General features: G+C 58.2%; 2 protein-coding genes across 2 annotated transcripts; both read right to left on the bottom strand.

The window, feature by feature from the left end:
- Positions 1-242: 242 nt before the first annotated feature.
- On the bottom strand, positions 243-4,872 carry LINGO4 (leucine rich repeat and Ig domain containing 4). Its single transcript, XM_014461348.2, has 2 exons — positions 4,842-4,872; positions 243-2,138 (listed from the first exon to the last, which is right to left on the bottom strand). The coding sequence occupies exon 2, from the start codon at positions 2,123-2,125 to the stop codon at positions 341-343; it is 1,785 nt and encodes a 594-aa protein (XP_014316834.1). The 5' UTR covers positions 2,126-2,138; positions 4,842-4,872; the 3' UTR covers positions 243-340.
- A 1,984-nt stretch (positions 4,873-6,856) lies between these two features.
- RORC (RAR related orphan receptor C) lies at positions 6,857-23,885 on the bottom strand. The gene is made up of 10 exons (XM_014461349.2): positions 23,740-23,885; positions 16,084-16,169; positions 15,663-15,804; positions 13,935-14,510; positions 13,575-13,696; positions 12,530-12,662; positions 12,267-12,374; positions 12,002-12,112; positions 9,960-10,069; positions 6,857-7,153 (listed from the first exon to the last, which is right to left on the bottom strand). The coding sequence occupies exons 1-10, from the start codon at positions 23,744-23,746 to the stop codon at positions 6,992-6,994; spliced, it is 1,557 nt and encodes a 518-aa protein (XP_014316835.1). The 5' UTR covers positions 23,747-23,885; the 3' UTR covers positions 6,857-6,991.
- Positions 23,886-25,180: the final 1,295 nt, after the last annotated feature.

A 25,180-nucleotide genomic window follows, 5' to 3' on the forward strand; every position in this document is an offset into this window, starting at 1 on the left:
TGCTATTGCTTATTGAAGCCTGGAAGTATGTGTAAAGAAAGCCTGATGGGTGGACGAGCAGACTGGAGCCCTGGTTATAGTTCCTGCTTTGTGTATTGTGGGGCGAGGGCTGGGCTGACTACAAGGTCTCCACACCAGCTCCCTGGGGCCCTCGGGGAAGAGATGACATGAGCAGCATGAGGCAGACTAACCGGAGGTCCCATAGCCGCGGGCACGGTGCAGGCAGGAGGCCTGGGAGACCTGTGCTGCTTGGGACTGGGTTCTGGCCCAAGCGGCCGTGGGTCCTCCCCCTTTGGTATCTGAAGCTGGCTTGGCTGGGTCCCCAGAGTGAAAGGAAAGGTCAGAAGAGCTTGGCAGTGACCCGGTTTCCCCCAGAGTTCTTATCCCCAGAGGGCCGAGGTGCCACAAAGTCAAAGGTCATGTGATGCTTGACCCGACCTTTGCCCTTGCTCCAGAGGGCAATGAGGCCAAAGCAGAGGGTCACGGAGGTGAGGAAGGGGAGGAAGCCCACTGCCAGCACCATAGCTACCCCTCTGCTGTCCAGGAAGAAGGGCCCCGGGACCCCTGGCGCAGTGATGTTGGGGTCAAAGAGAGTGCCGTTTGGCGGCTCAACTTGGATGACTTCCAGCCAGGTCCTCAGGGAGTCATTCCCAGCGACGTTGCTCACCACACAGACATAGGCCCCTCTATCCCGTAGCTGCACCGAGCGGATCTCCAGGGTCCCGTCCTCCAGCACCCGAACTCTCCCAGCCCTCCCCAGCCAGGCCCCCGGAGGCCTCATCCAGGAGACGGTGGGGGCTGGGTCTCCATCCCCAGAGCAGGAGAAGACAGCGCGCCCGCCCTCCTCAGCGATGACCCAGCGAGGCCCAGACTTCTGGATCAGGGCTGGTTGGCAAGTGAAGTGCCCTGGAGGGAGGATGTCTGAGAACTCCCTCAGGCTCTTCCCCTGGACGTGCCGAGGGCCAGCACAGGCAGGCGGGGACGTCCCGAAGTCCAGGCGGCGGCGGAGCCGGAGCAGCCAGAGGAGGCGGCAGTCACAGGTCAGGGGGTTGCCAGACAGCTTCAGGGTGACCAGTTTATCTGGAGAAGGGAAGGCTGTCTCCTCGAGTGTCTGAAGGGCATTATCCGCCACGTCCAGGAGGTGGAAGGCGGTCAGGCCGTGGAAGGCGTGGGCGGCGATGGAGGTGAGGCAGGCCCCCGACAGCCGCAGCTCCTGGAGGCGCACCAGCGGACTGAGCCTTCGGGCGGGGATGGCCGAGATGGGGTTCTGGGAGAGATCCAGGACCCTGAGGAAGCTCAGGTGGCGCAGCGCCTGGAAGGGCACGGAGCTCAGATTGCAGCGGGTGATGGCCAGGCTGCTCAGATTGAGCCCAGCCAGGCTCCCAGGCTCCAGGGCCTCCAGAGCGGGCCAGTGATGGATCTCCAGCTCCTTGAGCTGCCCCAGCCCCTGGAGCGCCCCCGCCGGCAGCCTCCCGATATCCAGTTCTCGAAGCCGGAGGGACACTAGTTCAGGGAGCCGGGCCAGGGCCAGGCCAGGCACCGTGCTGAGGTTGCAGCGCTCCAGGGTGAGGGCGCTCAGCTTGGCCAGCCCGGCGAAGGCCCCCGGAGCCACAAACACCAGGTGGTTGTCCCCAACCTCCAGTTGCTGGAGGCTGCCCAGATCCCCAAAAGCTCCATCAAGGAAGAGGACAATCTGGTTGAGGCGGAGGTCCAGCACGGTGAGGGCGGACAGGCCCGAGAAGACCCCAGGCCCCATGATTCGCAACCGATTGCCCTGCAGCCTCAGGGTCAGCAGGCTCTGCAGGCCGTGGAAGGCCCCGGGCTCCAGGCTGGACAGCTGGTTGTAGCTGAGGTCCAGTTCCCGGAGCAGGCCCAGGCGAGAGAGCATCCCCTGCTGCAGCGCCCACAGACGGTTCCCACTCAGGTCCAGGAGCTCAGTGTCCAGTGGGAGGCCCCCGGGCACAGCCTCCAGCCGCCGGTGGGCGCAGAGCACTGCCCGGGGCTGGGAGGTGCAGTCACACACAGCAGGGCAGCCGCCACTGCTCCCTGCGGGCAGGAGGAGCAAGAGCAGGAGAGGCGGCCATGGGGGCCGGGCTTGCTTTGGAGCTATTGTGACGGCAGCCATCCCCTCTTCAGTCCTGGAACAGATGATGACATGGCCTTTTTTGGAAAGTGGCTTCAGATGATGGTGACCCTGGGCTTCCCTGGACCTCCTTAGGGGAGAGAGAGAGAGAGAGAGAGAGAGAGAGAGAGAGAGAGAGAGAGAAAAGAGAGAGAGCCACCACCTCAGAACTGCCGGGAAGTGGGGCACAGACCAGGAGGAATTCTGGTGTGTACCTCCTGGGGGCTCCTTTTTGGGGAAGCTCTACTTTCCCTTCCTCCCGGTCCTGGGTGCCTGCAGGTCAAGTGGAACCCTAGTCAAGACTGAATTCTGGCCCAGCTGGCGTGGCTCAGTGGCTGAGCACCGACCTATGAACCAGGAAGTTACGATTCGATTCCTGGTCAGGGCACATGCCTGAGTTGCGTGCTCGATCCCCATTGGGGGCCTGCAGGAGGCAGCCAATCGATGATTCTCTCTCATCATTGATGTTCCTATCTCTTTCTCCCTCTCCTGTCCTCTCTGAAATCAATTTAAAAAATATTTTTTAAAAACTGATTTCTGTGGGAAGTTTTATGGGACTGGACTGGGATAGGAAGCAGCAGGAGGCAACTTTGAGTCTCCCTGTAATGGGTTTTCCTCTGTACCTGTGAGATCCAGAAATGCTTCAGGTCCCTTATCTGCTCTTCCCAAGCTCTGTTCTCTTCCTCTCTTTCCACCCTCTCCTCCCATATTATCTGCCTGTAGTTTTGTTGAAGGCTCAGGGGGATCATAGCCTTGGATCCTGATTGGAGAGAGGCCTTACCATGAGTCCATCGCCCAACGCTGGGAACTGTGCGGGCTGCAGCCCCCCAGCCTCCACTGACTGCCTGTCTGCCTTCCTTTAAGCTGGCACAGAGCCTGAGGCCCTGGACTAGCGAGATCCACTCTCCCCAGAATGCTGTGTGGACCACAGCCAAGCGGCACATTAGCTGTGGCACAGGACACAGGGCCCACTTGAGCCCCTCATAAGAACCCCAAGGGCAGCCCCGCCTCCCCAGTAGATGATGTTGGGTATGTGAGATGCCCAAGTTTGGAGTTTTGTTACTTGGTCCTCAGACTTAAGCTTCTTCTAGGCCCCTTCTTCATGGTGCTTTGATTCAAGTCCAGTGTGTGAATCTGAGGGAAATCTCTTGTCCCTTTTGGCTTCAGCCTCCTGAGCAATACACAGGGGACAGATTGCGAGCCAGGGAGACAGAGAAACGTATGCGGGGGACAGCACCTGCTCAGACAGGTGGGTGGGGAGCAAGGCGGCCCTTGGCAGGCACAGCAGATCTCTGGGCACAGGCTGCGTGCGCAGCCTGTTCACTTAAAGTGGGTTTCTGGGTGCCAGGGGTGTGGACAAAGTCAGGAAGGCTGTGATTACAGTGCCCACTGGGCACCGACTGAGGTGATGGAGGAGAAGGTGATGAGAGGAGCCCCTGACACCCTGTCCAATGCCAACAGGGACCCCCCAGGGAGGGGAGGGTTTGGAATTGGCAAGGGCTGGCCAGATGGAGGCAGGATGCCCGGGTTTCTCTCTGACTGCAGATCCTGGTCACATCTGGGCTCCCAGGCTTCAGGCTTTCTGGCTCTCACAGGGTTAGCTCGCTACTGCACGCCTCACTTTCCCCCACGCGGAACTCAGGAGAGGCAGTTTGCGAGGTGGTAGGATTCCTTCTCCTTCCCTTCCCACTCGACACTCTCCGCTAGAAGGGTCGCTGTGGTGGCTGTCCTATAGCCACTCCAGACGTGCAGGAAATGGAAAACTGAAGAAAGAGGCCCAAACAGTAGCGGGATGTAGGACACTCTTCTGAGGCTTGAGCTTGAGAAAGAATGGCATGGGGCGGGCACAGGGCGGGCAAGGGCTGCTGACCAGCCTCCTCTCGCCCCTACGCCAACCCCACAGGTATCGATGGCCTGTCTCATTCTCCCTGTGCCTGCTCTGGGAAGTCCACCCGGCAGCTAGCACTTTGTCACCACCAGCCGCAGTTCCTGCTCATCCCTCTTGCTCTGCACTCAGCAAAAGTGCAGCGAAGCGTGCAGCCCAGCTTCCCTCCTTCCCTCCTTCCCTCCTTCCCTCTGCCGCCTGTTCCCTCTTCGTTCCCAAAGCCTCCTGGGCCCGGGGCTGCGGGATCTGGGGCCAATCCATTTTCTTTATTTATAAGGTGGCTAATTTCATCACGGGCTTCCCTTGCCAATTTCCATGGCTACAGGACTGGCTTCCGGCCACTTTGCAGGAAGAAATCGGTGTCAGAACCACTTTTCTCTCTCCTCAAATGGGCTGGGGGCTGGGGCGCCATCCCCTCAAGGAATGGGGTGCTGTCTTGTCTCTCTGTGGCCGTCCGGAACACATTTGCACCTGGAGAGCCTCTTTAAGGCAGACCTCGCTGAGACATGGGGACCTGCGTGGGGAGGGGGCTCCAAGAGGAAAGATTTCTGGAATAGCCACACTGCTCTTTGGGTGGGAAGACACTTCTCAGAGAGAGGGAGCCCCGGGGAGCTGAACGGAGGTCTCCTTGGAGCCCCTGCCCCCAGGGGCACTTGGGACATCTTAGTTCTCCCACAAAAGTCCTGTGGGGCCAGGATCAATGGTTACCTGGGGGGCGGGATGGAGGTGGGGCTACAAACCCTCTAGCCTTGACCGGCAGGGGTCTGGCCTTTTCTCTGAGAACGCTGTGGAGAAGGGCAGTTGCAGCCCCGGACTGGAGGCGGGGGCACTTACCGGAGAAGCTGGAGGGCCGCATCAAGTTGGGCGCCGCATCTGCCCAGGGCTGGGGGCTCGTCCCATTCGTCCCATTCGAGCCGCACCTGAGCCCTCACCTCCCCTGGTGCTCACTCCCACTGCCCCCCACCTGCCTGCCCACCCGCCTGCCAGTCCACCCGCCCTGCCCGCCGCCGCTGCTGTTGCTGCTGCGGCCACTGCTGCCAAGACTGAGGTAGAAAAAAGAACCAGAAAGCATTTTTTTTCCTCTCTCTCTCTTTTTAAACCAGGCGAGAATGAGTCTGCAGCAACCCCGTTGGTGCAAAATAAATAAATAAAGCAGCCAGGGAGGGCTGCAGCAGCGCCACTGCTGGGAGGCGGGTGAGGGGGGGGGGCGGGGGCGGGTCTGGAGCCCCCAGGGGTGGGGGTCGAGCAGTAGAAGCAGCAGGGCAGCTCCAAAGAGTCTCTCCCACATCCCGATTCCCTCCCGGGAGCTCCAGGGCCAAGCCCCTTAGGGCTGTCTTCCCAGATGCAGGGCGATTCCCGGCAGCCTCTCGCTGTCAATGTCCCCTGTGGGTATCATTTGTGGGGAAAGTTCTCCGCCCGGAACATCCCCTGCGGAGCTGAGTCTGAGGCTCCTTGCGTGGGGGTTCCCGGGGATCCGCTCCCAAGCTTCAGTGAGGGGTGATCGAAGTAGGGGCTGAGCCCTTACACTGCTGACGGCTGGCTGGGCTGGAGACCTGGGTCCCCACCTAGGAGCCAGACCGCAGAGCCGTGTGTAGATGATCTTATTGAAGACACACACCCCTTGCCTCTGAAATCATTTTATAAAGAATGGCACAAATTGGGGTTTACGTTTACCCAATGAATCCCTCCCCTGACAGGCAAACCCCCTCCCTCTGCTGTTCATCCCTCAGCAGAGGGCAGGCAGCTCATTGTAAAGCCTGGGGCTGGGGCTGGAGACCTGGAGACAGGGCCTCCTCCCCCTGCTGCAGTCGGTGGTTCCCAATCGCTGAGTGGCCGGACTGCAACTGTTCCTGCTTCCTTCCTCCCTCACGAGAGCTGGGCCTACACAGTCCTCCTGGGGGTCCATCCGTGGCCTTCGGACTGTCCAGTGGCCAGCCAGCTCTGCGTCTCTTGGATTTTCTTGTGATAGGAGACCGCTGGACTGGGATAGCGTTTGGAGCGCCCCAGGTCTAAGATTGGTGGGTGGGGCACCATGGGAATGCTCTGGGTCCCTCAGGATTGGTGCTCTTCCTGAGGCCGCTAAGCTCCTCAGTGACCTCAAGGAAGACGGAGATCATGTGAGATCAAATGTGTCTGTAGAGCCGCATAACTGCAGGTCGAGTGCGTGTGTGTGTGTGTGTGTGTGTGTGTGTGTGTGTGCTTCCCCTGTTTGCGGAAGTGTGCCGGATCAGATTTGTGCTAACCCCTAACGTCTATTCTTAAAGTGCACATGAGGGAGGTTTGAGTTCTAACCCTCTCTCTGTCTGTGATGCTCTTGGCTCTCCTTGTACCCTAGCCTATACCCAAATCCCATAAAAAATTATCCGCAGCCCCTCCCTCCATGTATGCAGGTTTTTTTGGGTGTTTTTTTTAGACCCCAGGAGAAGGGCAGGGTGCCCAACCGTTTCCTTGCTGGGCTGGGAGGAGGGGGGAAGGCAGAAAATCTAAAGGTCCAGATTCAAGTTCTGTACAGGTCCTTCTGGGCTCCAGCCGCCAGTCTCAGCTTGATGCTCCCCCTGTGCTGAAGCCCACGGGAAAATGCAATGAGGTATTTCAACGGTCTATTCTTAGCTTCTGAGCCCAGAGCTGAGTTCCATCTGTCCAGGCTGTCCTGGATCCCCCCTGTTGTCCCGAGGACACCTTGGTCCTCCTAGAGGTCCTAATATTCGCCACCCCCTCGCTCCAGAAGCTGGGGTAAGGGGCATGGGAGAGAGGATCAAGCAAAGCTGAGGCTGGAGACCTTGTTCCTCTCGCCCCGTCCTCTGGGTCTCGGCCCACTGGCCAGGCGGGCCTGTGGGTAGAAAACCAGTCTCAGCATTTGCTCAGTCCCAAAGAACAGGTAGGGCCACCCTCCAGGGTCACGGGAAAGGAAAAGGCTGAGGGGGGGGGGTGTCCAGGGAGATGGTCCAGCAGGTTCTAGACAGGAAAGGAGTCCTTCCTCCAGGTCACTCGGACAGCCCCTCGGGGGCCTCGATTTCAGTGCTGAAGAGCTCCTTGTAGAGTGGGGGGAAAGCAGCTTGGACCACGATGGGGTGCAGATGCTGGAAGGTTTGCAGCTTTTCCACATGCTGGCTGCACAGGCTCCGAAGCTTCCCCTTGGGTGGCAGCTGGAGATGGGTTAATGGGGAAGGAGGGTCAGTACTTCAGTGCTCTCCCCAGAGCAACAGAGTCCTCTCATCTTTCCTCGCCTAGGGTAACCCTCTGCCTCTCTCTCTGTGCACTTGGCACTTGTTGGAACAGCCAGACCCCATGGGTAGGGGTAGGTATTGTCAGGAAGCAGAGGCAAGGGAACGCTGATGTGGGCCAGGTGTATGTTTTCTGGGTGAAACCCCCAATCATGTTCCTGCTACCCCTAAAAGGAACCCTGTTCACACTTTATGCTCTTATAATAGTGAAATTCTGTGAGTCTCTGATTTATATACGGTCACATGACTCTTTGCTTTTGTTGATACTGTTCCCCTCACCTGGAATGCCTTTCTCGTTCTTTGCTTGGCTAATTCTTACTTTCAAGTGTCACCGCCTCTGGGAATATTTCTCTAACTAGCGTCCCCATCCCTCTGCCAGATTGAAGGTCTTTCCTCTGAGTAGCACTTAAATCCCATTTTAGAAAAATGATCCAATTTGTCTGCCTTCCTCCCCTAGGTTTAAACTCCTTGGGTAGGTCTCTCTCTCTCTCTCTCTCTCTCTCTCTCTCTCTCTCTCTCTCTCAACACTGCCAGGACTCAATTGGGGAGGAGGAATGAAAAAGACCCAGAGACCCATGAGGTGACAGAGGGAGGGAGACCTCATTGGAAAGAGGCTGAGAAAGCCATTTATCTTCTGCAGTTCCCTCTATAAGCAAGCGAGGCTTAAAAATACCTCTCACAGCCACCCCCACCCCTTCTGTCCAGCTTAGTTTCCTGGGAAAGGGGCAGCCAGGGAAGAGCAGACAGCATGGGACCCTTTGGCATCTTTTGAATTCATCGTCTTTTCATTTGTCTGCTTTACTTTGAGTTTCTTTGGCTTTTGCAATAGTTTCATTCATTCATTCATTCATTCAACAAGTAGGTGTTGAGCACTTACTCAGGTAGACACTGGGATGGGCTGTGGGGATACTACATCAGTGGATAAGATATCTACCTTTACTTAATGTATATTCTAGTGAAGGATCCAGAAACTAAACAAATATATAATATGCCCGAGAATTTCTTTAAAGAACAATAAAGCAGGGTGAGGGGCTTTTGGTACGAGGTGGTCTGGGAAAACCTTTCCAGAATGAAGGCATGGAGCAGGCCATTTAGAAAACTCGAGGAAGAACATTCCAGCAGCTGGAACAGCAAGTACGAAAGCTCAGAGATACCACTGTGTGTGGTGTGTTCAAGGAATAGCAAGGAGGCCAGTGTTGCTGGAAAGGGTAGTTGAGGGGGCAGCGGAAGGAGAAGAGGTGAGAGAAGCAGTCAGGGGTCATGACATGAGGCCGGTAGACCCTGACACAGACACTGGATTTGATTCTCAGCATGGAGGGCAGCTATTGGAGGGCTGAGAACAGTGCTGTGGGGCTGACACAGGGCAGGCAAGGGTGGGACAGGGGTCCTGTTAGGAGGCCTCTCTAACAATCCACGTGAAAACTGATAGCTGGGGGGTGGGTGCCGTGTGTGTGGTGACAGTGGGGAGGTGATATATTCTGAAGGTGGATCTAACCAGATGTGCTTCCCAGCTGCTCTCCCAGGTTCCAGCCTCCATCTCTCCTCCTAATCTAGTCTACTGGACGGGAAGTTCTTTAGGGCAGAGACAGACAGTTGTTTAAGTCATTGCTGTATCCTCAGCACCGGGCACGGTGCCTGGCACATAGCAAGGGCCCGTTGCTTGAACACTTACATAAGTGGTTCCTTTACACTGGTTCCAAATTAAATTGCCTAAATAATAGCTCCGATGATATCATTCTTTTAGCCCTTGGGGCTCGCCACTGCCTAGAAATAAAGCCTTTACTCTTTAATATGTCATTTAAAGTGCTCTCTGATTTGCTCCCTGACCTAATTTTCAAGCGCGTCTTCCGCTACTTCCCTGCCTCCATCAATCTATCCTGATCTTACACGTTAGTGCAAATGCACCATGAACTATATTCTCCATGTAGGCATTATTTCGTCTCCTTAGCTTTACTCAGATTGTTCCCTAAACTTGAAATGCCTGCCCCATCCCGTGAATGTCTGTTAAAAATCTTACCTATTTCATGGCCTACTTTAAACGCTCCTCTAGGAAGCATTTATGATTCACTCCTTTTACCCCCAAATTATTTTTAATCCTGTTCTATGTTCTCCTAACATTGCCCCCAAAGCTCTTATCAAAGTAATGCATCCAGGCAAGGGATATGGTGGAAAGACCACTGGGATTAAATCTTGCATGTATCACCTACCTAGCGTGTAAAATTGGCTAAGTCACTTAAGCCTCCTGAATCGTACAGGAAGGTATTAGTACCTGCCCTATTGAATGAGCTGCCATGAGGATGAGCGATCACATCTGCCACAGACAGCACTGTGTTAATTGCATTATTACTATATCACATTCTACGCTATATTAGAGCTAGTCGTGCAGGAGTCTCTTCTTCGTAGCAGATTGAAAACTCGAGGCAGGGACAAGGACACATCCCTGTATATTTCCATTCCACAGTGCCTTGTACGAGCGGGTGCTGGGTAAGTGTTGGCTATATTAAACTGAATTGCTCCCTGGAGGTCCCTCCCAATCCCGGGCTCTCTAACTTTCCATCTTTCGCACATAGAAGTGATTGCCGGATCCCTCAGTTCCCGTGCTGTTGCAAGCTCTCTAATGCATTGTGGCAGATGCTTCTCTGTACCCTCGGAGCCCGGGCCCCACAAGCCCTGATGTCACAGCTCTGGCGCTGGGCCGGGCCTTGTCTGCCCCAGGGACTGCTCCTACCTCTGCCAGGATGCCTTGGCGATGAGTCTTGCAGAGATGATGGTGAAAGGCCAGCTCCAGATTGGACTGAAGCTGTTCTACTTTCCTTTTCTCTTGGAGCCCCGGCCGGCCTGAAGGAGGGGAAGGGGCCACAGTGAGAACAAGAAAACACATGGACATTAGCTTCCACCAAAAGGGTGTACTATTTTTTGTTTGTTTGGTTGGTTATTTTTTGTTGTTGTTAGAGAGTGGAAGGGAGTGGGTAGAGACAAAGAGAAAGAAACATTGATGTGAGAGAGATCCATTGATTGGTTGCCTCTAGCACACACCCTGACCCGGGCCAGGCATCGAGCCTGCAACCCAGGTATGTGCCCTTGACCGGAATTGAACCCAGGACCCTTCAATCTGTGGGCCAATGATCTATCTACTGAGCCAAACTGACTAGGGCTAGGGCAGCCGTGGGCAAACTACGGCCCTCGGGCCGGATCCGGCCCGTTTGAAATGAATAAAACTAAAAAAAAAAAAAAAAAAGACCGTACCCTTTTATGTAATGATGTTTACTTTGAATTTATATTAGTTCACACAAACACTCCATCCATGCTTTTGTTCCGGCCCTCCGGTCCAGTTTAAGAACCCATTGTGGCCCTCGAGTCAAAAAGTTTGCCCACCCCTGGGCTAGGGTGTACTATTTTGGACATCTGTTCTGGATGAGGTCTTTCAGCTGAGTGTGTGTGTGTGTGAGTGTGTGTTTGTGTGTGTGTGTGTGTTGATTTGGCAATGGTTAGCTCTAGGGCCATGGGCTTGGCTGCCTACAAGGAAAACTGAGGGGAGAGATGAAAAAGATAAGAACTTCCAGTCTCCCTACTCCAAGCTGTCTTCTCCCTGGTGCCCTGGTATTTCTCATAGTCCATCCAATGCTAGGCACTAGGCTTCTTCCATGGAAAAAAAAACCCCCAAGAGATTGGAAGAGAGCCCCTGTCCGCTAGTCAAGGATGACCTCAGATAGGAGATGGCCTTCATGAAGCCACCCAGGCCAGCGTCAGGGCCTCTGCAGCAGTCTGCAGCTAACGTCAGCAGACAAACCACCATTTGCCCTGGCTCCATAAAGTAGCCAGATGTCATCTTTTACGTCGTTATTTCCAGTTTAAGGAGTATTTTTAGGTCTCTACTCAGTGGCAGAGCCAGAAACTGATCGTTTTGGTCTGTAAACTCAGGTTAGTTGCTGGACACTCTTCCCCAGGTTCTCCGAATACTTATTAGCATTCTGCTGGCCAGGCCCAGCCCAGGCCTCGCCCTTCTAGTGGAGTGCTGTCCGGAGTGCTGTCCGGAGTCCTGCCATGATGGCGTACAGGCTTCAAGTGAGTCCACCCAGAGCAGAGACTCTCAAGGTTGGTGGCACCTTATGACCACCTACCTGGGGAGGCTGTTAACGATTCTGGTGCTCTGGCTGCACCCAGATTAATAAACCTTGGAGTCTCTGGGAGGCGGGCCCAGGTGGCAATCCTGCTTACAGCTCCCCCGGTGATTCCGACGTGTGGTCACGGTGGCATGACTGACTTGGATGCACAGCCAGACTGGTTTCTCCCAGGGAACTGGCTCGCTTCCCCTCATCCTCACACCGCCCACTTCTCCAACCCCACCTGTGCTGCGCCTTTCCCTCTCTCAGGCTCCTCTGAATCTTCATTTTAACTCATTTTATTTTATAGCAATATTGGGCTTTAATGGGCACCTATGCTCTTTAAATATTTTTTTAATTGATTTCAGAGATAGGAAGAGAGAAGGAGAGAGAACATCAATGATGAGAGAGAATCATCAATTGGCTGCTTCTTGCACGCCCCCTACCAGGGATTGAGCCTGTAACCCGGGCATGTGCCCTTACGAGGAATCGAACCGTGACCTCCTGGCTCATAGGTCGATGCTCAACCACTGAGCCACACTGGCCAGGCTTATATGCTCTTTAAAGCAATTTCCCAGACTTAACCACATCCGAAGGTCTAGACTCTTCAATATCTGGCACACCCCAGCCCATTGAATGCCCCTTACCCTGGCCCAGCGACACTCACAGGCATTGATGAGGACCAGGGCTGTGTAGAGGGCAATCTCGTCCTCAGAAAGGCGCAGGGCACTCAGGGAGCGGGAGAAGTCGAAGATGGAGCTGATGAGCTCACTGCAGCCTGATGGAGAGGAAGCGGAAGAGTGGGCCAGCTGCGTGAGGCCTCAGTGCCCAGGGACACCCTGTTGGGGTTTGGCGCAGAGGGGGCAATCTGCCCTGGGGCTTGAAGCTTTAGACCCACCCGACTCCTCTCTCTCATCCCCCCTGCTTCTCACCCAAGGCTCGGAACAGCTCCACACCACCGTATTTGCCCTCAAAAAAGACGGTGTGGTTGCTGGCATTGTAGGCCCGGCACATCCTCACCAGCACCACTTCCATGGCTCCTGGGGCAGGGAGGAAAAGGCAGGTCACACAAAGCCAGGCCTGCGTCTCTGTCCCGCTGGGCATCCTGGTTCCTTGACCTCCTCCCTCCACTCAGCCCTGCCCTGTTGCACGCCCGGCCCCCTTACCCCCAGGCCTGCCCACCCTCCCTGGGCACCTGCTTTGAGGAGCACAATCTGGTCGTTCTGGCAGAGCTCCATAAAGCCCGAGAGCCTCTTGGCGAACTCCACCACGTACTGAATGGCCTCGGTGAGGCGGTGGGCACAGCGTTCCCACATCTCCCACATGGACTGCAGGGAAGGAGGAGGGTCCCACTGTAGCCCCTTATGACCCGGGGACCGCCCCACGCCCCCGGGAGCCCGCACGGACACGTGGCAGGGGATAGTTTATGAACTCCCACATCCTCTCCGTGCGGCCGCGTTAGCCTATTCTCAGCACAGATGCACACTCGGGGTCCGTTCCCCGGGGTTGGGTCCCCCTTCCTGAGCACCCACCAGCGGCTGGCACGGACCGAGCTCTTGTGGGAGAATGAGAAAGTCTAAGACACAGCTCTGCCCTCAAAGAGTCTGCATCTTTGTTGAAGTGAAAAGCACCTACTGACGCCCTCCCCGAAAAGACACACCCAAAGGCCTTAATGGTCTAGAGACGCAACAGGCCAGGGCCAACCGAGTGTGTTGAGAGCTGGCGGTACCATCCCAGCGGGACAGAGGAGGGAACACACGCTCTGGAGCCCAGCGGACCTGGATTTGCCTTTGGCTCCACCGCCCTGGGGCCTGGAGTGAGTCTGTTAATCACTCCGCGCTCAGTTTCCAGGTCTGTTACAAACAGAAACACATCCCCACCTCCCGGGTTGGTTGTCAGAGGGTCAGGGACAGTGGATGTCAGAGAGCATTTCGCACAGAGCCTGACAGGGGCGGGCGCTCAACGAGTGGCCATCAGGGCTCTGCCTGGTGGTGTGGTTGACAGAGGAGGGACAGTGCGCCAAGGTGGGGGCGTGGAGGCCCAGCCAAGTGTTACCAGGCAGAGGCTCGGGGAAAGCTGGGGTCCATCTGCTGGGAGGCAGACACCCCCACCCCAACGTGGGTGCACATGTGTCTATCTGGGATGCGCTGCTCGGCCCCAGCCCACATGGTGTGCAGGTGGCCACCTCTGGACTCCCCAGTGGTGGGGTGTCCCGCTCCTGGCAGGTCCCCCGGCCTCACCTTCCGCTGGTAGCCAGCCACCTCCTCCCGGGAGAAGAGGTTGGATCGCTGCCGTAGCAGGTCCTCCAGCCGCAGCTGACACGTCTCTCGGTAGGACTTGCACACGTTCTGCACCAAGTGCTCTGGGGCCAGAGGAGAAGGCACATGGGCTCTGTCTCAGCTGGCGCCCCCACACATACGAGGGCACCCCTCTCTGCCTGGCACATCCCTGCTCTGCCGACCCCTCCACCCCTTGTCCAGGACCCCTCAGCTCTCTGGGGCTCGAATTTGGTTTACATGGGGTGCTGACTAGGATCTCTCTCTCTCAGAATGCCCCCCCCCCTCATCCTGCCCACCCCCTCTGCCTCCTCAGCTGCTCACCGATCTCCGTCAGGGAGGCATAGGGCGCCTCGGGGGTGCTGCGGAAACTGGGGCTGCGGTAGCTGTCCAGGCCTTGTCCTGGGTCCCCCCGCCCAGGATGCCTGGGATCCTCCACATGAAGTCCGTATCTGTCAGGGGTCAGCGGGCCGCCAGGGCTGTAGAAGCTCTCTCTGCCCTCAGCCTTGCCCCGCTCTGGGCTGTATTCGAGGTGGTACGAGGCCCCGTTGAGCCCGGCCTTGGCCAAGCTGTGGGAGTAGGTAGGCCTGGAGCCTGGGGCTCTCAGGAGGCCAGGGGGGCAGGCGGAGGCCTCGGGCAGGTCAGGCGAGGAGCCCAGGGGCAGCTGCCCATCGGGGAGCCCCAGGGTGCAGGAGAGGGCGGCTGCCCCCTGGCCCCCCGCAGGAGGGGTTCTGGCCACCTGCTCCCGTGGCTCCCGCGGCTCCCGCTGCTCCCGCTGCTGCTGCTGTTGCTGCTGCTGCTGCTGCTGCTGCTGCTGCTGCTGCTGCTGCTGTAGCTGTTTCTGCACCTCAGCGTGGAGGCTGTCCCTTTGCTTCTTGGACATGCGGCCAAACTTGACAGCTGCAAGAGGTGGGGGCCGGGAGCTTTTGAGGCAGGAGGACAGGCACTAGGCAGAGCCCACGGCGTTTTGATGATTTGGGGGTTAACTTGCTGCTCCCTGAATAGCTGACTCCAGGCAGAGCTTCTGGTGTCTTGCCTGAGAGCCTCCCTTTGGGGGACTCTGTTCAGGACCCTCCCACCTCTCTCTCTTGTTGGCTTTGGGGGCCCAGGCATTTCATCTGAGTAAACTCCCCCGGCGTGAACCCAGCTTCTAAATGTGGCCGAGTCTAAGCCATGGGTCTGGGCTGAGAATCCTGGCCTCCCGAAGTCGGGCTGGGGGTGGCCGAGGAGGGGGCCTCAGGCTGTATCGGGGTCACCTCGCCTTTCGAGGAGGGTCGGAGGAAGAGGAGGCTGAGAACACAGGTCTCCCTGTGGTCAGGCTGCAGGCTCCCTGGTGACCTAGATACTCACCACAGCCCAACCCAGGCTCCGCGGCTGGTGTCTGAACATCCTCTTCTGCTCTCTCTTTCCTGCCTTTTCGCCACCCCCCCACCCCTCCCAGGTGTGGGGGCACAGCCCCTCGCCCCGCCTGCCCCTCGCACCCCTGCCTGTTTCCTTTCACTTTGTTATTTTGGGCGCTGAAAAGTGCTGACAGGCTCCTTCTGGCTCCCCCTCAGCTCATGCCCCCCCAGCCTGGGTTCCCTCTGTGGTGGGGTGGGGTGGGGGTGGGGGTGTGAGGAGGGGGTGGGCGAGGAAGGTGGAGAAAGGCCCAGGAACAGCAAGCCCGCACCCTCCCGGCCTCTGGGTTACCCTCAGGCCACCACTCCTGACACAGAGTTCAGGACAGGGGTGAGGGGCTGGGAAGAGAGAGGGGCCAGGGCTGGAGCGATGGGGCAGGAGGGAAAGAGGGGAGTGGAGGGAGGAGGATCCATCCTGAGGAGAAGAAAAAGAGGAGTTGGGGACCACAGGGAAAGGAGGGTTGTTCTAGCTGAGCCTGAAGTTGGGGGCTGGGAAGAGCTCTGATGAGGGTGGCCTGCCCATCCCACAGTGGGCAGCGGAGGAGACAGGGCCTGTCGGGAGGGATGGAGAGGGGACCCCGGGAAGGGCGTGTGCAGAGGCCAGGAGGCCCCTCAAGGCTGCAGGGAAAGCTGGGGGTCTGCCCACTGGGCTCACCGTCTCGGGACATGCCCAGGGCCAGGCATTTCTGCAGGCGGCAGTGCTGGCATCGGTTCCGGCTGGTGCGGTCGATGGGGCAGTTCTGCTGGCGGGTGCAGGCATAGGCCACGCCACAGTGCTGGCTCCGGCGGAAGAAACCCTGGGGAGGCAGGCGGAGACCGGGCTGCTGGTCGTGGCCAGGCCAGCTCAGCCCCCACCCCAGCTTTCCCAGGTCCTGCGGTCAGTTTCCTCTCCTCCATTTCTTGGTGTGATTGCGATTCGTCCCGCAATCGCTTCCCCAGCTTAAGACAAGGCCCCTGTGTGCAGGGCCCTCCAGGCCAGGCACCGCCCTGGCCGCCTCCGGAGCCCATCCCTGGGGTCCATGGCCACCAACCCCCCCTCCTCATCTCTAGGAGACCGTGTGCACGCGTGCGCTCACCTTGCACCCCTCACAGGTAATAACCCCGTAGTGGATCCCAGATGACTTGTCCCCACAGATTTTGCAAGGAATCACTTCGATTTGTGCTGGAAAAGAAAGAGCAGGAGGTGGGCCTGGGGCCTTCTCTGGGCCCTACCCTGTGTGCCTGGCCCGTGGATACAGGGCCACGGTCCTTCCCACCCCACCCAGCTCGCTCAGCGCTCTTTCCCTCCTGCAAACTGGAGGGAGTGATGTGCGAAGTGCTGCCAGCCCAGGGGCTGTGGGGGCCGTTTTTGTATTTTTTTTGTGTTGTGGGGAGGCCGGGAGCTGTTCCAGCTCTAGCGGGGCAGAGACAGCAGCTGCGGGGAGGCCACCTGCTCAGCGCTTCAAGTTTAAAAGGCCCCGTTGCCTCCCTCCCGCCTGGGGACCTGGGAGTCCTCGCTGCTTCACAACACCTGCTTCCCGCCCAGGGGGCTTCCTCTGGGCCACCCTCCCCCACTGGGCTCCCCCCGGGCAGAGTGTGGGGCCTGGCGGGAAGATGTGGTGCACCAAGCCGGGGGCACCTGGGCCAGGAAGAGATGCCAGCCATCTTCAGCCGGGCAGGGAAGGCTCAGGGAGGGACAGGGTCCACAGAAGGGGGCCCAGAGAGGGTAGGGTGAAGAGCAGATGGAGCACAGGAGAGTGGGGCTAGCAAGCCAGTTCTGCTGGACACCTGGGAGGCAGGGAGAGCATCAGACAGGGCTCCCAGGGCCCTGGCCCCAGAGCAGAGAGAGGGTGGTCCTGTGAATATACTTATGTGCACACGAAGGCCTCCGTGTTCAACTACATGCACACAAATCGGGAGTGTAATGCTGCCTGGGGCTTGAGACCATCTCGTTCAACCTTTTCTTTCCTTTACCGACGAAGAAAGAGACCAGATGAGGAAGGCCGTTGGCCCAGGTTCACACGGCTAGTTTGACCCACAGCTGGGTCTACACTCCAGTTCCCCTGAGCTTTCCATTAAGCTGCTCTGTGTACACAGCGTTTGGGGTGCACATATCAGTGGGCATGTGTGTGTGTGTGTGTGTGTGTGTGTATACACATGAAAGGTACATGTGATTTGTAGGCCAATGCATGTCTGCGTGAGCCAGGGGGCACACGTACATGTTTGTATGTTAGTGTTTGTTCACTGAACTCACTATAAGCTGTGCCTGCCCCCTCCCTTCACTGATGCTGTCAATGCCCACAGCTCTCTACTGAGTTCCAGGGCCCAGCAGCTGGCCTTCCTCCAGCCCATCTTTGAAGGGAGCTGGGCAGAGTTGGGATTCCTGCTACTTCCAGTGTTTTTGTCCCTCCCAAGGGCATAGAGGTCTATTCTCTGCCATTGCTGACCTGCTGCCTCCCCTCTGAGTTCCCTTTGGGCCCAGACCTAGGCCCTGATCACGTGTAGGGTCTGCTGAGGTGAGGTGGGAGGGTGACCATGACCTGCCTTCCACTCCCTGAAGTATTGTGTCCATCAGCCTTGAGGTGAGTCAGACTAAGCTGCCTCCTCAAAGAGGCAGGGCACCAGGGGTCTGAAACCCTCCGCTAGGACTCGGTCCCCAGCCCCAGCCCTACTTGCCTGCGCATCACACACACAGAAAGCTGTGGTCACCCAGGACCGGGGGAAAGTGAGCTGTGCAGGTTCCTTCCAGTGCGTTAAGAGCAGATTGGAATGCATGGAGGGAAAAGGGAACAAGAGGGGTTCGGGTGCTTGGAAAAGGGGCAGAAAATGTGGGGGCACCTGCACGTCAAGTCACTTAGGTTCTCTGGGCCTCAGGTTCCTCGTTGGTAAAATCAGGATGAAAACAACATTGCCTGTCCCTGGGGCGGTTGTAGGTGGTACAGTTAAATGATATCACTACGCCGGTTACCGCTGAGTGGAGCTGAGGGCGAGGAAAGCCAGTGGGCATCTGAGGTCGCCAGACATGCTTATGCCCCATGGAGTCTGCCCTTGCCTCAACACCTTCCCCCCAACACCGTGGTCTCGCTCTCCTCGGTGGACCTGGGCCCAGAGAGGGGAGAAACCAACGTGGGTCACCCACAAAAGTAAGCGGGAGGGAGATTAGGCCAAGCCACAGTGGGAACTCAGGCTCCAGCCCCGCCGTCGACCACAGGCCTCCCAGCCTGTTCCCTTCTCCCAGAGCCACATCCGCATGCGTGTGTGCGCTGACCACACGGGTGACCCAGACACATCTCCCTGTCCCACGCCTGACCCGCTGCTGGCCCGGCTCTAGGAACCTCACAACAGTGTCACCACGACCTCGCCCTTCTCCTGGGGCTCTGTGGCCAGCCACAGGCCTCCAGCACAAATACCGGGTTTGGGGGATGTCTGAGTTCAGACCCCAGACACGAGGCCAGACACTGCCCTATGTCCCCAGCCGTAGTCCAAGGCAGAGGTACCCAGAGAGACAGACACAGAGTCAGAGGGTCCAAACTAGAGGCTCAGATTAATAGAGACTTAGACCCAGAGATGGAGAGGGGGCCAAAGAAACACAGAAAAACCCAGTCAGGTCCTGGCTCTGTCAGCCCTGTCAGGCCCTTTTTCCTACTCCTCCCTCCTTCCCCTGACACCTGTGTCCCCTTCGAAGCCATCTACCCAAAACCTCAACGTTAAAGTCTTGGTGCGCATGAGTGTGACTGTGGAGGAGGGGAGGGGAGAGGACGAGAAGGGGACGGGCAGAGGTGGCAGTGGGGGCAGCAGGAATTGAAAAACACCTCGGATACCTCCCCTTCTGAACCTACCCCTAAGCCACCGCCCTGAAGCAGCAGGTGCTGGGAACCCAGATTGGGGAGGGGGAGCTGAGTAATCACAGGATTACTCAAACTGTTGCCTGGGAGCCTGGCCTGCCAGGAACTTACCATCTAAGAGCCCAACGGTGCCAGGAACTAGAACCAAGCAAAGGTCGGGAACCCTGAGGCCAGCCCTGCAGCACAGCCCCTGCAGAGCCCCGGCTGCCCGCACGCTGCTCTGGGGGGATCTGCGCATCTCTCCCAGGGCCCATCCAAGGACATCCTCTCATTCCAAGGACAGAGACATGGCCACATGGCATGCGGTCTCCTGAAGCCACCCAGCGACTAGATGACTCTAGCCCTTGTTGTCTCAAATGAGATCGCCCAGGGATCTGGTTAAAAGGCAGGTCCTGACTCGGGAGGTCTGAGAGGGGCCTGGATTCTGCGATTCTGCGTTTGAACAAGCTCCTGGTTGGCGCCCAAGCAGGCTGGGCCTCAGCCTGCACTTTTGAGCAGCGAGAACTTCCTCCCTCTTCCTGCTTTTGTGCCAGGCTGCTCCCACCCGGGGTCGGGGGGAGTGGGGTGGTGTTGGTGGTCTCTCTCCCAGCTTATTCTGGTATCTTCTCCACCAGCCAGTGTGACCTCTAACAACGTCATTCTGGTGCGACACCAAGAAAAGAAAATGCATCTCTCTTGGATTGCTTTGCACAGTGAAGGATCATCAGGGAGCGTCCTAGGGGGAAATACGGTAGAGAGCAAGTAGTCTGTGCTCCCCTCCCTCTAGCTTCTAATCTCACCCTCCTCACAGCTGTGAGATTCATTGATAGCACGCTTTGAATACATCCAGAGCTGCTCTGTGCCACCCTAGGAAGGCACCCTGTCCAGGTGTCCTATGCCACAGAGAGGAAATGGTAGGTGCAAAGTGGGGGCTTCCATCTTGGGGGATCTCTCCCCTCAAACCCCAGAACCACTACCCCCCGGGCCTGGTGGAGAATGGGCGCAGACAGAGGAACCTGGGGTCCTCATCTCCTCTTGGGCTCTGTCACTCTCGAGCTGGGCCTTCCCTGTGTCCCCTTTCTCCTGTCTCCAGTGGACGTCGATTGAGGAGGAATAACAATGGTAGGCTGAATTCCATCTCTCTGCCAGGTTTTGTGGACATTTTTCATTGAATGATCACAACAACTCCGCGAAGTAGGCACTACTTTACTGTCCCCATTGCACAGATGAGAAATAACTGATTCCGGGGAAGAGTAAACGGCTCGACTAAGGTTACAACAGTGTCCTCAACCATTTAGCTTTGGACCCTACAAGAATGCGCTGCCCAAATGCACCGAGGAGGATGGGATAGGGGACGGGGTCCTTACTGGCTGCAGGGGGGAGTGTGAAGTGAGGGGGCAGGCTAGCAACCGAATCCAGGGAGGACACCCGTGGAACTACAGCCGGGACTCGTGTGTAATGTAAAGATCCAGAGAGATGATATGCCCTCTGTCCCAGCTCTTCCTCCCGCCTTTACCCAGGGGAAGGTGAGCAGCTCGCCCAGCCCAGCTGAGCTCCCGACTGGGACTCCTCTGGCAGAACACAGCTCCACTGGGTGTGGACTGGCTTTCACGTATCTCTGCAGACCTCTCTGCAGATTCGAGTGAGTGAATGGGAAAGGGGAACGAACGTGTCTCTTTTCTTAGCTTAGGCCCCCCTCTCCCCCCAGCCCAGACTCTGAGTCCCTTTGCCCAGGGAGACCACAAGTGTGCCCAGCCTGTCGCCAGCCTCCCTCCCTCCTTCCTCAGCTCTCAGTTCCTGAAGCTTCTGCAAAGCTGGAAACCACGGTGGTGGGTACCACCGCAGGGGAGGTGGAGGGGAGGGCTAGGCGGGGGTCAGGCTACCTGGTGAGCACCCCTCCCAGCCCATGCCGAGAATTTTCTGCTGATGCACCCAGATCCCAGGGCTGAGAAAGTAGCGAAGCTAAAACTCAGGTGGGCGAGGGAGAGTCTGGGGTTTTGAAAAGCCATGAAAGCCAGCCAGCCACCTGAAACCCCCTCCTTGTGCCCCCGCCACCCCCGCAGTCTGGGACTGGCGAAAGGAGGGGAAACAAAAGAATTGAGTGAAAACAACCAGCGAATGGGGGAGGGGATGAATCACCAGGAGGAAGCTCTGAGGAGTGGGAGCCCAGACGGCACCCTCAGCCGCCTTCCCTGCCTCCAGGCCTGTCTCTCCCTGCTGCTCCAGGAGGCCCAGGGAGTCAGAAAGACCCTGGCTCTGGCCCCAGGCCCTGCCCTGCTACCATCCCTCCCCGCAAATAGACAAATAGACGGCTCCATCCTTTCTGAGCCCAAGGTCTGGGGAAGGGGCAGTGTTGCAGCAGCAGCAGGAGTGGACCAGCCGTGGAGGCTGGAGAGGACCCCGGGGCTGCCTTCTTTGGAGAGCTCTTTAGCAGGGGAAAGTCCCTGTTCCCCGTTTGAGTCAGGGGCACAGAGGCAGGGCAGGGGAGGGAGCCCCCAGGAGGGACGGCCACACCAACACCCAGGTCTCGCTGTGATGAAACAGGCTGGACGCTCCAGCCGCCAGAGCCCCGGGCTGGGGTGGGGTGAGTAAGGGGTGTTTGGGATCCCAGTGAGGAATGGGAAGAGAGGAAAAGGGCAGGCGCAGGAGTGATGCCAGGAAGGAGGGGCCCTTTGTAAAGTCTCCGATGGCCTGGCTCTCAGGGGGAGACCCGTGGCACCCTGGGGAGTGGGCTTCTATCTGGCCCACTGCTCCTCACCAGCAGGATCAGACCTGAGAGAGACCAGGTACAGCAAAGCCAGGCAGGCACCTGTCCCGCTCATCCTCCTACCTCCCCATCCAGGCCTCGCGCCAGGGCCTGCGCCTCTTGGCCATCGCCGGAGTGTGACGGCTGCACTGCCCGCCCTCTGGCTGGCTGGGACGTTTTGGCTCATGGACATTTCCTCTCTACTCAGGAGCAGGGAGCCTGTACCACCCTTCCAGAAGCTCCGGAAGCCCATGCCTCCTCCTCTCCACCTTCCTCGACGCCATGGGTACTCAGTGTCTCCCTCCACGCTCTCTGCTTCCTCTCTCCCAGTCTGCGGGCCTCTCTGTGTTCCGCACTCCGGTTCTGTCTGGGCCACCACACGCAGTGTTTGGGCTCTCCCGGGGTTTCTCCATCATATCTCCACCCGGACGGCCGCCACTCCCTCCCGTGTGTCACACTAGTCTCTGTCTTGTGAGTTGGGCCTCTGCATCTCTATGTCTCAGTCTGTTTCTGCTCCCTGGCCTTTGGGTGGGTCCGATCCCACGTCCCCCGTGCTCCGACTTGCCCCAGCTGTCCTCAGAGGGCATGGTGGTGCCTGGCACTCATGGGGGGGGGAGGGCAGTCAGGTAAGTTGGGGCTGTGAGATACCCAGAGATGTCCTAGTGAGAAGGACCAGTGGCACAGAGCCCCAAACAGAAGAGACCCCTCTCCTTCTTCCCAGCCCGGATGGAGCTGTGGGGGGTCTCACATTGGGGTGCCCCCGTGTCTCCCTCACCCAGTCCCGGGGACTGCTGCCTGCATGCCAGGCGCCGCAGCGCGCCCAGTCATTGGTTCCTGGGGCGGCGGATTTGAGGCCATTTCTGGGAAGACAGCTGGGCTAACCTTTGCTGCGAATGGGAAGACGCTAGAAGGGAAACTGACGCTCTACGGGGCCCTTCTTCCTGCGGACGTTTTTGGCTCTTCTCGCCCCTCCTGGCCCACCCCAGCTCATCCACCTGCACGGACGGGGGTCTCCATCCCAAGCTCGGGAGTGGAGCTCTTTCCTGCCTGTCCCCCCCCCCCGAACCCGGAAAGCTGAGTGTCCCTCGCTACCCTTGGGGGTGCCTAACTCGGGGCCCAGGGCTCTCTCCTTGGTCCTGGGCCCTCAGAGCCTCTCCAGAATTGGTTTTGTTTTTAAGTTCGGCTCCCTTGTTTTGCAGAGGAGACCAGGACCCAGGGACTCGCCTAAGACTGCATGGCTGGTCGGTGGCAGGTGGCAGCAGAGCCTGGTCATCAGACTCTCAGCCATGGGCCTTCTGGGTCCCCAGGTGGCCTTGCTCCTGTGTCCTGTGGGAAGGCGCCAGGTGGAGGCCGGGCTGCCCCAGGTACGGGCCACAGGGGCCCGGGCTTTCCTCTCTCTCCTGCGCCCAGTGCTCTGAGCAGTTCTCTGGCTTCTCCTACATGAACCTGGGCACTGGCAGAGTCGCCCACTCTTGCTCTGCTGGACGGCACAGGCACCCCAGACATCTGCCCACTAGCTGCTGGCCTGTGACCCCGGGCCAGAAAGGGCGTGAAGCGGAAAGCTTTCTGCTCCCATCTCCTCTGCCTGATCCCCCTCAGCAAATGGGAGACTGGGCCTGGGGACACACACACACACACACACACACACACACGCCCCTGGACTGGTGGCTCCGAGGCCTGGATGCTGGGGTTCTGACCCTTTCCGCCTGCTGACCTCACCCGCCTCTCGAGTCCGGCTGCTCCAGGGCCCAGCAGCTCCTCTGGCCCCTTTCCCACCACATTCGCAGGCAGGCTGAAGGCACAGAGGGCAACCCTGCAGCCGGAGCCGGTGGGTGCGTTCAGGGTGCGGGTTACTCACCAACCTCCATCTACTTCAACTGTGTGATCTGGAGGGCAGCCCCCGGCCTCTCGGGGCTCAGTGTCTTTCTAAAGTGAGGGGCAGGGCACCTCTTGGAATCCTTTCCAGCGCTCAGGGCAGGGGAGCCCTTTACTCTCGCTGCTCTCAGACTCCCCAGCTACTCCACCCACCTCCCTACAGACCTGGGCCTTGACCGAGACACACCCTGCCAGGGGAGAGGGCTCAGCTTTGCTCACTCTGTTCCCAAGACACCCCTGCTTCCCAGAAGGCCTGGGGATGACGCGGGATCCAGGCTTCCCCTTCCCAGGTGGCCCCATTCACTTACTTCTCATGGCTGAGCTGTGGGCTTTGCCACCGTGGCTCCCTGTCCTTCTCAGCCCAGAGTGGTCCAGAGATGGGGCACAGCTGGCAGCAGGGTTGGGGGCGAGGCCTCTCAGCAGAGCCTCAGCCTGCAGCTCTGCACCCAGCTCTCCCCCAGTGCTTCTGGGCTGGGGGGTTTAAGCCAGCACCACACAGGTGGCCGAGTGACAACCCCCCAACTCCACTCCGCCACCCCCTACCCCTCCCTAGGGTGCAGCGGGTAGGATGACAGGCGCCCCACGTGGCCAATCTGGGCCTGGGGCAGGGTGTGAGGGGCGGGGCAGCCAGTGGCAGGGGGCGTTGGAAAATTCCAAAACCACAATCGACAGCCACACACGGTAAAAGCTGTTTCCACCTGACAGGGTGGCTCTGGCTGGGGAGCCAGCATGGAGCTCACACGAGCCTGGGGCCAGTTTCCTACTCCCCCTCCCTCTGAGGACTCCCAAGCCTGACCCTCTTTGCCAGGTGACGCCAGGGACAGGGATGTGTCTAGAGGTAAGTCACAGATATGTCTGCCTGGGGTGGTGGCGTGTTCCACCTGAGACCCCGTGGACTGCCAAGAGCCGTGCCCACGGAGGCACAGTCTGGGAGGCTGCCCCCACCACCCACCATGCTCACGCCCTCCCTACGGACACCACGTATGCCCTGGGGTAGGGAATAAGTGACAATAGTAGCAGTAATAACCATCCGACAAATGCCCACTATCTGTAGGAAGGGTTAGTCTGTCAGAAATTTCCTTGGGAACAAAACTGCTGCAATAGAATGATGATGATGCTGACGATGATGATCCTATGTGCCAGACATGTTTTTTCAATGTTTTATGTGGATTATCTAATCCTCACAAAATACTTTATGAGGTAGGTACTGTTATCCCCACTTCAAAGTTGAAAGTGAGACACAGAGAGGTTAAGTAACTTGCCCAAGATCACACAGCCAGCAAGCAGTGAAGTCAGGATTCAAACTCAGGCAGTTTGGTCCTGGATCCCACTGAACCAGGGTTTCTCTGGTTCAAGTCTGCCCTTAAGGGTGCCTCAGCTTGGGAGAGGGCTCCTCGTGGGTGAGCCTCTCTGTAGAGTTCCTTGGCCTAGGGGTCCTTCTGAGGGGCCAATCCATTTTAGAGACCCTCTCAGCCTCATATCTGCTCTCTGGGTACCTCAGCCTGGGGGGTTCCCTCCTGGGCTCCTCCCTTCTTGGAGTTGTCTCAACTCAGAGCCCATTGATTGGGGCCTCTCTGCCTGGAGGAGGTAGGTGTATCTTTCCTGGCTTCTCTGGGTCAGATCCCCAGAGGTCTCCGTTCTTACCGGAACCCCAGTAGCTCCTCAGCCTGGTACAGCCCTCTCCCTGCTGGCCGTCCTCACCCCCAGGAGCTGGGCAGTGGATTGGGCGAAGGGCTGGCCGCCTGGGTT

Source organism: Myotis lucifugus, unplaced genomic scaffold (genome assembly GCF_000147115.1).
Source record: "Myotis lucifugus unplaced genomic scaffold, Myoluc2.0 scaffold_151, whole genome shotgun sequence".
Lineage (NCBI taxonomy): Eukaryota > Metazoa > Chordata > Mammalia > Chiroptera > Vespertilionidae > Myotis > Myotis lucifugus.